Genomic DNA, 13,819 nt, shown 5'->3' with positions numbered 1-13,819 from the left:
AATGGTCTCTTTCTTATAAATGGTGCTTGGCCATTAAGTGTCACTACCAGTCTCGTTTCATACACCCCGCTTCCTGAATCTCCCCACTAACTCTGCTTGAGATGCAAACGTAGAACTTTTAAAGATTTCAGATGTAAGAGAAAAGAAGAAACTGAAAAATAAGGTATTCCAGGGTAGCCCACCCAGCGGAAAGATGCTTAGGTACACAGTTCTTACTATACTACACAAAAATGATCCCAGTGTACTGCCTGAAATGGTCCCACTTTACTTAGCTGTATGTCTTCAAGTTGCAGCAAATAAACCACAAAACCCAGTGCCGTCGAGTCAATTCCGACTCATAGCAACCCTATAGGACCGAGTAGAACTGCCCCATAGAATTTCCAAGGAGCGCTTGGTGGATTCGATCTGCTGACCCTTTAGTTAGCAGCCATAGCACTTCACCACTATGCCTCCAGGGTTTCTAGAAATTAACTTAATTCATTAAGCATTAAAAAGATGTCTAACATCATTAGTAGTCATTTTGGAAATGCAGATTAAAATGACAATGAAATTTAACATTACATACGCACCAGAATGGCTAAAGATAAATGACCCTGTAAGGGTTGACGAGGAGGTGGAGCAGCTGGAGCTCTCACGCGTTGCTGGTGGGAATGCAGATGGTATAACCAGTTTGAAAAGCAGCTTCACGGTGCCTGTAAAGTTAAACATACAGTTGCTATGTATGTATCTATGTATCTATGTATGGTATTACCTGGTAATTTCAGTCACAGGCATATAGCCAAAAGAAATGAAAACATATGTCCACATAAAAGTTCATATGCACATATTCATAGCAGATTATTCATAATATCCCCAAACTGGAAACCACCCAAATGTACAATAATGGGTGAGTGGATAAACAAATTGTGGTATGTTCATACATTGGAATATTACTCAGCAATACAGAGGAATAAACTATTGATACATGCAAAAATATTGAATAAATCTCAAAGCATTATCTAAGTGCATAAGCCAAAAGCAAAACGCTACTAACTCTGATTCTATTTATTTGACATTCCGGAAGAGGAAAAGCTGTAGTGACGGAAGTAGATCAGTGTGTGCCAGGAGCCCTTGGGTGGTGGGAATGGCGAATACGCTCAACTACTAACCAAAAGGGTAGAGATTCGAGTCACCCAGAGGCACCTCAGAAGAAAGTCCTAGTGATCTACCCCTGAACAATCAGCCATCAAACCCTTCAGAGCGCAGCTCTACTCTGACACACGTGGGGTCGTCATGAGTGGAGTTGACTCCATGGCAACTGGCAGTAGTCGTAACAGATCTAACGTTACTGTGTACTAACGGTGAGGGATGGACAGAGTAGAGAAACCCAGTCGTGGGTGGGGGGTGGTCAAAAAGTGGCCTGAGTGTACCAGACAGGCAGGAGGACAAATGATCCCTTGAAAATATTTGCTTAATGCTTGTGAGATGTTGTCCCATCTTCCTGGAAGTTACTAGTATTCTAGGAAATCCTCACGTCATTACATACTTAACAGAGGTTCCTCTTACCCACTTCTGAACTTTCAATTTGGGGATATCTGTAGCCTGGAGCAAAGCAACACTCCAGAGCAAAACGGGATCAGCTCTGCCTGCTTCCAACGCTCTGCCTGCTTAGAGGCCATGTGCAGTGGTTTGGGTTTCAGCCTTGGCCGCCTTCTTAGCTTATAATAGGTTTGCTGTATTTGTACTTTCACACCCAATAAGTTCCGTAAGTGCAAAAGCATTGAGACTATCAGTGCTACCAAGAAAGAAGTGCGTGATTACATTGGAACTGAAAAAGATAGTAAAAAAAAGAAAGCGGTGAGAAGCTGGTGTACACATCTGCCCACAGGATGAGAGACTGGGCAGTAGGACCAGTGTGAAGGACAGGAGAACACAACGGGGAAAAACGATGCACCTGATGACTGGCAAGGGACAAGGACCAGAGATTGATGGCATGGAAAAGAAGGTTTTGAAGACATGGGCTGGAGGTGAGCATTATCGGCAGATACTCATTAGTCCAACGTTAATTCTGGAGAAGAGAGTTTGCTCTCAAACTCAAAGACCAAGCAGTTTGGTTGAAATGCTGCTAATGAAACTTGAGCCATGCTGGCTTTTGGCGTCCTCCTCTGAGCCCCTTGGAATTTGCAGAACATCAAAGTAAGGGCTGAGGCAGCTGCTGCTACCTTGGCGTCTGAGAAATTCCATATGATGTGGCTGAGATCGTGGAGAGAGGGGGTTACCTGCCTCCACAGATTTCAGTGTGGCTGGAACTGCTTGATTTTGCAAAAGGATTTCTGCTATCTCCAAATTGGTGGAAATGCACCCAGGTTCTAGAAATTTAAATCCAAAGTATTTAATACTTTGTTAACTAAATCCAAATTGATTAACAGTGAATGGCCTTTCAGACTCTATTTGTTCCTAGGTTGAGCAGTTTCCGTACTTCAACTTAGCCGTTCCTCCACCAATGAGCCTCTGCTTCTCTGTAAACAGCAGATGAACAAACATTTCCTGGTATCCTGTGGTGGCACTGCCTATGGTATTTATATAATTCTGTTTAAAAAACTGGCGATGCAAAGGCAAGTGCTGATCTTCTAAGAAATTCAGGGTTCACAATATAACACAACTGAGAAAAAGATGGACATTGTCCAGGGTGGCTAAAAGAATGGTCTTTGGCCACAATCATTCACTTTTGGCATTAAATCGTTTGTGTTTTTAATTATGAAGGAAAATAAAATTGTAAAGCTTATGAAAAATTGGTAATATATAGTTTAATATTATTAATACCTAAAAGGCAAATTCTAATGAAGGATTTTGGAATGTTTCTTATCTTTCTGGAAATGAAACCCCCAGGTCCAACTCCTAGCCCCCTTAATACAGGCACGTCCGTTATAACTTTCCGTAATTCATTTTTTATTAAAATAAGGGAGTGCGGTATAACTTTTAGTGACTAGGCTAAATAGGCATTAACAGGCCCTGGGAATCTTACCACAATTTGTAACATCGTTCCTTTGGGAAAATGGATTCTAAGTGCCCAATAACCAACTTACAAATAGACTTTTGAATCATAGTCCATTTGAGAATAAGGAACTGTTTGTGATAGAAATGCCTCCGATTGGCTTGCTTAAGAACTATACAGAAGGGACCTATATTCCCCTGCACATGTGTGTGAACACAGCTAGTCTGGGCTTGATCAAAGATTGCTGCCAAGTGGGCACTGAAAGCACAGGAATTAAATCCAAAGAAGAGGTCCTCTAAATGCAATGTGTGATTCTAGATGGGATTCTAGATTTACAGGGAAGGATGAAAGGAGGGAATGAACAGATGAACAATGGGAGGAGAGGATGAGAGGAGAGAAGGGAACAAAAAAGAGAAGAAAGAAAAAAGCTAAAAGTACTTTTTTTGGGACAGTTGGAATATTTTGAATATACATATTGTGTGTGTATATATGTGTGTGTGTGTGTGTGTGTGTGTATAGTATACATGGAGCTCTGGTGGAATAGTAGTTAAGAGCTATGACTGCTACCCAAAAGGTTGGCAGTTCAAATCCACCAGCCACTCCCTGAAAATCCTGTGGGGCAGTTCTACTCTGTCCTGTAGGGCAGCTATTGAGTCAGAATCAAGTCAATGGCAGTGGGTTTTGTTTTGTTTTGTGTTGTTAATAGTACATATATGCACCAGTCAGTTTGTCATAGTATGGTGGCTTGTGTGTTGCTGTGATGCTGGAAGCTATGCCACTGATACTTCAAATACCAGCAGGGTTACCCATGGTGGACAGGTTTCAGCTGAGCTTCCAGACTAAGACAGACTGGGAAGAATGACCTGTGGTCTACTTCTGAAAAATTAGCCAGTGAAAACCTTATGAATAGCAGCCGAGCATTATCTGGTATAGTGTCAGAAGATGAACCTTTCAAGTTGGAAAGCACTCAAAATATGACTGGGGGAGAGCTGCCTCCTCAAAGTAGAATCAACCTTAATGACTTGTATATAGTTATGCTTTGGGAACTTTCATTTGCTGAGGTGGCACGACTCAAAATGAGAAGAAACAGCTGCAAACATCCATTAGTAATCAGAACATGGAACGTACAAAGTATGACTCTAGAAAAATTGGAAGTCATCAAAAATGAAATGGAACACATAAAGATCGATATCCTAGGCATTAGTGAGCTGAAATGGACTGGTATTGGCCATTTTTAATAGGACAATCAATCCTATAATCTACTATGCTGGGAATGACAAATTAAAGAGGAATGGCATCACATTCATTATCAAAAAGAATATTTTGAATGTGCTTGGCATTTCTCAAGCTGGAAAAACTGAAGAAAAAATTCAAGCATCAAGTTGCAATATTAAAAGATTTTATGGAGAAAATATTGAATGATGCAGGAAGCATAAAATGAAGATGAAGGAATACACAGAGTCAATGTAACAAAAAGAATTTGTTAATGTTCAGCCACTTCAGGAGGGATCATATGATCAAGAACTGACGATACTGAAGGAAGAAGTCCAAGCTGCACTGAAGGCATTGGTGAAAAACAAGTCTCTAGGAATTGATGGAATACCAGTTGAAATGTTTCAACAAACAGATGCAGCACTGAAAGTGCTCATTTGTCTGCCAAGAGATTTGGAGGATAGCTGCCTGGCCAACTGACTGAAAGAGATCCGTATTTGTGCCCATTCCAAAGAAAATAATCCAACAGAATGCAGAAATTACTGAACAATATTAGTATCACACACAAGTAAAGTTTTGCTGAAGATCATTCAAAAGTGTTTGCAACATTATATCGACAGTGCACTGCCAGAAGTTCAAGCTGGATTCAGAAGAGGACATGGAATGAGGGATATCATTTCCAATGTCAGATGGATCCTGGCTGGAACAAAAGAATACCAGAAAGATGTTTACCTATGTTTTATTGACTATGCAAAGGCATTCAACTGTGTGGATCATGACAAATTATGGATAACAATGCAAAAAATGGGAATTTTAGAACACTTAATTGTGCTCATGAGGAACTTGTACATGGGCCAAGAGGCAGTTGTTCGAAAAGAACAAGGAGATAACTGCATGGTTTAAAGTCAGGAAAGATGTGTGAGGGTTGTGTCCTTTCACCATACTTATTCAATCTGTATAATGAGCAAATAATCCAAGAAGCTGGACTGTATGAAGAAGAACGGGGCATTGGGATTGGAGGAAAACTCATTATCAACCTGTGATATACAAACGACACAGCCTTGCTTGCTGAAAGTGAAGAAGACTTGAAGCACTTACTGATGAAGATCAAAGACTAGAGCCTTCAGTATGGATTACACCTCAACATAAACAAAACCAAAATCAGGGGTCTTAAAAGCTTGTGAATGGCCATCTAAGATGCATCAATTTGTCCCAACCCACTTGGAGCAAAGGAGAATGAAGAACACCAAAGACACAAGGGAAAATTAGCCCAAGAGACGAAAGGTCCACATAAGCCAGAGACTCCATCAGCCTGAGACTGGAAGAACTAGATGGTGCCTGGCTACCATCAATGACCGCCCTGACAGGGAACACAACAGGGAGCCCTGGAAAAGTGTGGAGCAGAACTCAAGTTCACATAAAAAGACCAGACTTAGTGGTCTGACTGAGACTGGAGGAACACCCCAAAGCTATGGCCCCCATACGCTCTGTTAACCCAGAACTAAAACCATTCCTGGAGCCCACTCTCCAGACAAAGATTAGACTGGACTATGAAACATAAAATAATACTCATGAGGAGTATGCTTCTTAGTTCAATCAGATACATGAGACCAAATGGGCGGCTTCTGTTTGGAGGCAGGATGAGAATGCAGGAATGGATAGGAACTGGTTGAATGGGCACAAAAAACCTGGAGTGGAAAGGGGGAGTGTGCTGTCACATTGTAGGGATTGCAACTAATATCGCATAACAATATGTCTATAAATTTTTGTATGAGAAATTAACCTGAGCTGTAAACTTTCACCTAAAGTACAGTTTTAAAAAAAAAGAAAGAGAAAAAACAAAAATCTCACCAGGGGACCAATAAGCAACATCATGATAAACGGGGAAAAGATTGAAGTTGTCAAGGATTCCATTTTACTTCGATCCACAATCAAAGCCCATGGAAGCAGCAGTCAAGAAATCAAACAACACATTGCATTGAGCAAATCTGCTGCAAAAGACCTCTTTCAAGTGTTAGAACGAAAAGATGTCACTCTACGGGCTAAGATACGCCATGGTGTTTTCAGTAGCCTCATATACATGCAAAAGCTGGACAATGAATAAGGAAGGCCAAAGGAGAATTGATGCCTTTCAATTATGGTGTTGGTGAAGAATATTGACTATACCATGAACTGCCAGAACAACGAACAAATCTGTCTTGGAAGAAATACAGCCAGAATGCTCCTTAGAAACAAGGATGGTGAGACATTGTCTCATGTACTTTGGACATGTTATCAGGAGGGACCAGTCCCTAGAGAAGGACATCATGGTTGATAAAATAGAAGATCAGTGAAAAAGAGGCAGACCCTCAAGTTGGGTTGATACATTGACTGCAATAATGGGTTCATAACAGCGATTGTGAAGATGGTGCAGGACTGGGCAGTGTTTTGTTGTCCATAGGGTCAGTATGAGTCAAAACTGACCGGACAGCACCTAACAACAACAGTTGGATAATAGCATTGTATCAATGTGATCATTTTAATACGGTTACATAGGAGAATGTCTTTAGTGCTTAGGAGATAGACGCCTAAACATTTAGGAGGAAAATGTGTTACCTAAATATATTCTCTTATATGATTACAATCATATATATATATATGTATATATATATATATGACAACCCTGGTGGCATAGTGGTTAAGAGCTATGACTGCTAACCAAAAAGGTTGGCAGCTCAGATCCACCAGGCACTCCTTGGAAACCCTATGGAGCAGTTCTACTCTGTCCTATAGGGTCGCTATGAGTTGGAATCAACTTGAAGGCGATGGGTTTGGTTTTGGTTTATATATATGCATATCTCTCTATATATTTTTATATATGTATGTATATATGTATAAAATTTTTTTATATATGTATACATATATATATATGAATTTATATATCCTAAAAAAAATTTTTTTTTTTTTTTAAAGGAGAGACTGGAGACAAGTCAAGGAAGGATTTAGAAGAATGGGGTCAGGAGAATCTTTAGAGGTAGGAAAGTTTGTCAATTTCAAAGGTAAAGGTGTGATTCTGAGCAGATGAAGTGAGAGGAGAACAGGATGGAAAATAGGTAAGGCATTGTTTAGGAGCAGAGGAAGCTGAAGGCAAAAAGGCTAGGATATGAGGAATAAAATTGATCGAGAACCACTCATTTTGATGGGGATGCGAGGTGTACCAAGAAGGTTGCATAGCTCACTGGGAGGTCAAGTAGATGCTCCCAAGACTGGAAGAAGGAAGACCCTCAACAAGATGGACTAACACAGTGGCTGCAGTGATGGGCTAAAGCATTGTGAGGATGGCGCAGGACTGGGCACCATTTCATTGTTATACATAGGGTCACTATGAGTCAGAGCCAGCTTGATGGCACCTAACAACAACAACAGCATATATTCCAACAGAATATTTAGAATCAAGATTTAGACACATCAAACTATTTATAAATTGAGCATGTTTGAGCACCTGCTAAGGGTTAGCATGATTGGAGCATGGCAAAGGGAGTTTCTTCCTTCACAGAATTTACAATTTAATGTACTTGATCCAACCACAAAGATGAGTCAAAGCAAGCTTGAGGTGTGATGATGGTGAAATCTAGACACTTCCCTGTAAGGAGATTAGTTTTTTTTTTTTATTATTTAATCCTTAATTTTGTGTGTATTTGTCACCCTGATAGTGCTATAAAATTGATGGGGATAGAGAATGTAGATTTTCGTTTTTATTATTATTTCTATAGAAGCATAGTAGATATTCAAATAAGTCCATCTTGGTTGGTTGACTCTAATAGGTTTAACTCATGTAAATGCTCAACTGAATCCATTTTGTGTTTGAAGAAGTATTTATTAATGTACTGTGCTAGGTACCAGTGTCAGAGAAAATATCTTTTGGTTGGAATAGAAATGTTAAATTTATCTTCTTTCATCATGTTAGCTTAACTTAGTAATGTTTGGTGCTTCATCTGCAAGTGGAGAGGGTGGCCACCACATATCTAGAGTTTTCAATTCAGTACTACCAATAAAGCGTCATTCAATTGTCTTTCCCTCCTACAAGCTTTGTGACTGAGCCCAGCATCTCAAGGCCTTGTCCTGCCATCTGCCCTCTTTCCTCCTCCACCCATGAACTTTCTTCTCTCCCACGTTCCCTACTAAGCTGTTGCATATATCTGTCACTGTAGGCTCCATATTGTATTAGAAGTCTCACTCTAGAGGAAATGGTCTAGCAAATATTTACAGAGCATTGACTACATCCAAGGGCCACAGTTGGCCCTTCACCAGTAGTTTGCGTTCTGCGTTCACATCCTTGTGGTCACAATCCACGTCTTTTCTTCTTATATCTATGATGCTAACCATAGTGCTGCCCCCATAGTAGGGCTCAAGCAGTTGCCCTTTATGGTTCAATTTAAATTAAGATAATATGACTTGTGTCTCCCATCATGGCCACCTGTGGAACCAGAGGTGGCCTTTGAGACTCAGGAAAAGCTGCTGTCCCTGCTCCTCTCTGTCTCTATCTGTGTCTGTTGAAACTCCAGCTCCCTTTCTGGCATTCCTTTTGTATATATTTCCTTGGGAGTAGGGTCGGGTGGAGGGGGTTGTACATGTCTAAAGGACACAGTTCACTCAGTTCCCCTCATCTTCCCAGGGCTCAGCCTTATTCTTGTGGCACCCTCTGTACTCCTGCCCCTAGAGATGCATGTGCGAACCTGTGGTGAGCGGACCGTACTGGAGCTCTCCTCTCCTTGTCTGCCATGGGAAGAAGCAGACTTCCATGTCCAGTCCACCCTCATGCATGCTCCAGAAATGACCCCAAGTAAAGGGAGCACCTACCACCTGTCCGTCTGTCATACTGTAGTGGCTTGTGTGTTGCTGTGCTACTGGAAGCTATGCCACCAATATTTTTCAGATACTAGCAGGGCCACCCGTGGTGAACAGGTGTTAGTGGAGCTTCCAGACTAAGACAGACTAAGAAGAAAGACCTGGGGATCTCCTTCTAAAAATTAGCCAATGAAAACCTTATAGATCACAGAATATTGTCTGATATAGTGCTGGGATGTGAGCCCCCTAGGTTGGAAGACATTCCAAATACACAGCAGTAGTCAACAAAGGACCCCAACATGCCAACAATCATGAAGAGGGCACATGACTGGGCAACATTGCATTCTGTTGTACATGGGGTCACCATGGGTTGAAGCAGACTTGACAGCTACTATCAACAATAGAGAATGCACTCCATGATAGTACTATCTTGATATATCCCCACTTGTGTTGTGCCCCATTTTTTTTTTTTTAAGCCGTTAGTAATAGTCTACACATCTCAGGGATATTTTACTCCTAAATCTTTCCTCCTTGGTTCCAGAAACAAGTCAATGAGGGAGGACAAAGGAAGTTAAAGGCACCGAACTAGACTGTAATGAGCTTCTCTGATAGAACAGAGACCAACTCCTGGGGTCAGATCTGTGTACCTTGGCTCCTCATCCCTTGGGTGAAATACTTACCCGAGGTTATCTGTCCTCCATGCAGTCAGCCTCTGGAGGTTCACTCTCCAGAACTGGCCGCCTTGTCTGAGTTCCCTGGTGAGCACAGTCAGTCTGCTGGGCAAGCTGGGGTTCCTCTAAGTTGGAGAAATTTTCGAGGGGCAAATTATTTCCTTATTACCCAAATTCTAAAGGACAGGCTGTTTTCGTCATAATGTAAGCATAGATGTTTTCAGAGTGTGTGTAGGAGATTAAGAATCACATAACTAAGAATAAAAAGTATTGAGTTTTTTTAGTAAGTCCCTTTAACTTTTTGTTCTTAAAACATTGTATCAATTATTATATTATTACACTGACAAGAGAGATGTTGTCAAGGACAGCATTTGCTCACTGCCTTTAGTTACAGAGATGTGTATTTTCCTTGATATAAGGTTTTTTTTTTTTTTGGTCAATTCAACATTTTTCAGGTGTACAACTAAATGGTATCAATTACATTAATCGTCATCAGTTATACAACCAATAGTCTTAATTGATGCCAAATTTCCCAACACGGCAAACAGAAACTCACTCCTTCCAAACACTGGCTCACCTTCCTCCCCTCCCTCCTTTCCCTGGTAACCACTAATAAACTTTGGTCTTTCTGCATTTGCCTGTCGTCCTTTTCTATAAGTGAGATCATACAATATTTATAATAGGAAGAGGCATGAGTTTTATTGAGTGCTAACCATATGCCATGCCCAGTCCTAAGGAGTACATTGTTAAGTTCATTTGTTTCTAGTCTCACCTCTATTTTACACATGAGAAAATTGAGATTTACCAAGGTTTAGTATCTTGTTCAGGAGTCCCTGGGTGGTACAAATTGTTAAGCACTGGGGCTACTAAGCAAAAGGTTGGGAGTATGAACCCACCCAGAGGCACATCAGAAGAAAGGCCTGGAGATCTGCTTCTGAAAGGTCACAGCCATGAAAATCCTATGGAGCTTAGTTCGAGTGTGAAACATATGAGGTTACCATGAGTCAGAATTGACTGGAAGGCAACTCTTGTGTGAGTGTGTGTATGTAATATCTTGCCCAAGGCCACAGAGGTAAAAAGGGGAGATTTGGGACTAGAACCCAGGCCATAACCACAGAACAGTGTTCTAAACCACAATAATGCCATCAGTACATCTTTCTGATTAGAAGTGGGTTACTGAGAATAAATTACTGAGCAGTAAGACAGTATAACCTCACTTTGTGATGGTAGTTGATCCTCAGTGTAACTAAGGATAGAAAGATTCCTGCTCATTAAATGTATTTATTTCTTTAAAACTATAATTTATGTTATCATATGATCACATAATATAATTGCATATATATGTAACTTAATAGCAAAGAATAGTTATCTAGACAAAATAATTTCAGCAGACTTTTGTGTTTTTTTCATTAACTTGAACCAGATTTCTTTTTAATGAGCCAAAAACTGCTTTCTTTTATTCGAGCCAGATATCCTATTCATAGTCATAGATTCACTGTGAAGATTAGAACATCATTTTTGTTTAATCATAAAAATGGTTCTATGCTTTAATTCCACCTGATAAGAAATATTCCACCAAGACATTCATTTAGCTTAGAAATAATGTTTTGGGAGGTATTGGCAGTTTAATTTGATTAGATATTTTCTGTAACCTGTAAAAATAATCGATTCATTTCTTATCCTGATGGTGCATGGACAGAATGGTTGAGTCTGAAGATCTCAGCAGAGTTAGAAACTAATCTTTTGTGTTATTTTTATATCACCTAACATCTTGTAGAAGGAGTCCTGGTGGCACAGTGGTTAAGCACTCGACTGCTAACCAAAAGGTTGGCAGTCAAACCCACCAGCCGCTCCATGGGAGAAAGATGGGACGGTCTGCTTCCGTGAAGATACAGAGCCTTGGAAACCCTATGGGGCAGTTCTACCCCGTCTTGTAGGGTTGCTGTGAGTCAGAATTGACTTGACAGCACACATCAACATTTTGTGTATGCTTTAAAGATTACTTTGTACAAACTTGGAGCCCTGGTGGTGCTGTGGTTAAGAGCTCGGCTGCTAACCGACAGATCAGCAGTTCAAATCCACCAGCTGCTCCTTGGAAACCCTATGGGGGCGCTTCTCTGTCCTGTGGGATTGCTATGAGTTGGAATGGCAACAGGCTTGGTTTTTGTGCAAGCTGTGAAATGTTAGCATTTACCACTGAAGTTCCAGAACTGTTATCTTTTTCCAAAACCACATTTGTTTGTATAGAGTTTTCTTTTCTAGGAGCACCGAGAATAATGCGTATTCAGTGCCGACTATTGAGTTGACTTTGACTCGCGGTGGCCCCGTCTGTGTCAGTCCAGGACTGGGCTCCGTAGGGTTTTCAGTGGTTGGTTTTTGGGGAGCAGATCGCCACGACTTTCTTCTGAGGTGCCTCTGGGTGGACTTGAACCTCCAGTGTTTCCGTTTAGCAGCCAAGCATGTTAACTGTTTGCATCACCCCGTGACTCCATGTAGTGCAGCGGAGGGAAGACAAAGACAGTCATTAGAATTGTAGCAGTTACAGCTGTGGTGGAGAAGAGTCTGGATGTTCTAAGCAGCCGTGGACCCAACCAGAGAGAATAAATGTACATATATGATCTCAGTGCCAGGGTGCTTCCACTGATAAAACAGACCTGGAAAGTGTTGGCGTGTAATCTTAACAAATGCGTGTACCAAGTTGAGTGTTCGTCATACGTTAGAACGGGCATGTTCTAATTTCAAGGTACTTAATTTTGATTTTTGCTTTTGATGTCTCGAACTCACACAAAAATGCACTTTTTCTGCCTACACTTGTTTCAGGCCACAAGGGCAGCCATTACTCAGCACTGCACTGACCTGGGGAGTTTGTTGGGCAAGGAAAACGACGTGGCGCTCATCATCGATGGCCACACGCTCAAGTACGCGCTCTCCTTCGAGGTCAGGAGAAGCTTCCTGGACTTGGCGCTCTCGTGCAAAGCGGTGATATGTTGCAGGTAGGGTGTGCGGGCTGCACAAGATTCACTTTCTGATGTGTCTTTTTTCTGAATTTTTAGCAAATACATTGATGCACAGGAATTGTTGGCCTAAAGTTTTGTATCTGAAACCAGCAAAACAAAAGCACGCATTCAACTTTTACTGCCAGTTCAAAGATTTTGCGGTAGGCAGTTAGTGGTTTGAAAATGTTTGCTCTGTGTATTGTCTTCTAAGAAGATAAAAGAAATAAAAGCCAGAGCCTCCAGTCATATTCACGATGGGGGAGAAGTTGGACAAACTGTGACTCAGGCCTGTGTGGGAATGTTCCAGAAGTCCTAGCAACTTGATTCTTGAGCTCTAGGGGTCTGAGCTCAACTTCCAAGACCCAGGGGGGCTTGCCTGCATCTTTTCTGATGTTCTTTTTCAGTCGACATGGAGTTTTGGTTGGCTCCGCCGACTACGAATTTTTGTGTTGGGATCTAAGCAGGAGTCTTTGGTTTTTCATGAAGTCTGGGAGGGTTTCTTCAGGGTGGGCTCTGCTGCATTCCATTGGTTACTGGCAGCACAGAGGTCCAGTTCTGATAGAGACTTGAAAGTCAGGCAGAATTGTTAAGAAAATAAACTGCAAGAGAGGTGAACGATACCACCCCAGTTACGGGCCTGACAACTTGAAAGGTGAGAGGAGCACCTTCCATTTCTGAAAGCACTGTGCTCAGTGCCAGGTGGGTAGTTAAATTCTCAATGTGTATTACTGAGTTAATACTCTTATTTGTTCCTGCTCTTATATCTTATGATTCCCCACTGTTTATACGTTGCTTTCTTATTTTCTCAGTAGCCAGCTTTTAGGATGCTTTTAAATTCCTAACTCTGTTAGTCGTCTGAAGACGCCTCTTTTGAGTTCTAGCATAATCTGTTTCGAATAGCCAGTTGTCACCTTAACAAGACTGCCTGGCCAGTTCTGCCTTTCCAGAAGGCCCCAGGGATGTTTCCTTCATTCCTCTCTTCCCTAGATCTCTCTCGACACTCACTGCTCTGCTACGCTTAGCATGTCTGCGTGAAAGCCCGCCTGCCCTGCCACCAGGAAAGCTGACTCCTTAACAGCGCACGCGTCTTCTCCCTGTCTCTTCAACCTTGCCTGCCACTCCTGACCAAAGAATCTGTT

At 41.5% G+C, this 13,819-nt stretch overlaps 1 protein-coding gene across 1 annotated transcript in view; it reads left to right on the top strand.

Moving 5' to 3' along the window:
• The window catches only part of ATP8A2 (ATPase phospholipid transporting 8A2), a 697,351-nt gene that overhangs the window by 278,940 nt on the left and 404,592 nt on the right, over nucleotides 1-13,819 (top strand). Inside the window, exon 24 of the mRNA XM_064275334.1 lies at nucleotides 12,505-12,677. Coding sequence (XP_064131404.1) covers nucleotides 12,505-12,677 — 173 coding nt within the window. The remainder of the gene's footprint in view (nucleotides 1-12,504; nucleotides 12,678-13,819) is intronic.

The sequence above is a fragment of the Loxodonta africana genome, chromosome 23 (genome assembly GCF_030014295.1).
Source record: "Loxodonta africana isolate mLoxAfr1 chromosome 23, mLoxAfr1.hap2, whole genome shotgun sequence".
Taxonomy (NCBI): Eukaryota; Metazoa; Chordata; class Mammalia; order Proboscidea; family Elephantidae; genus Loxodonta; species Loxodonta africana.
This window is presented reverse-complemented; position numbering and strand designations above follow the sequence as displayed.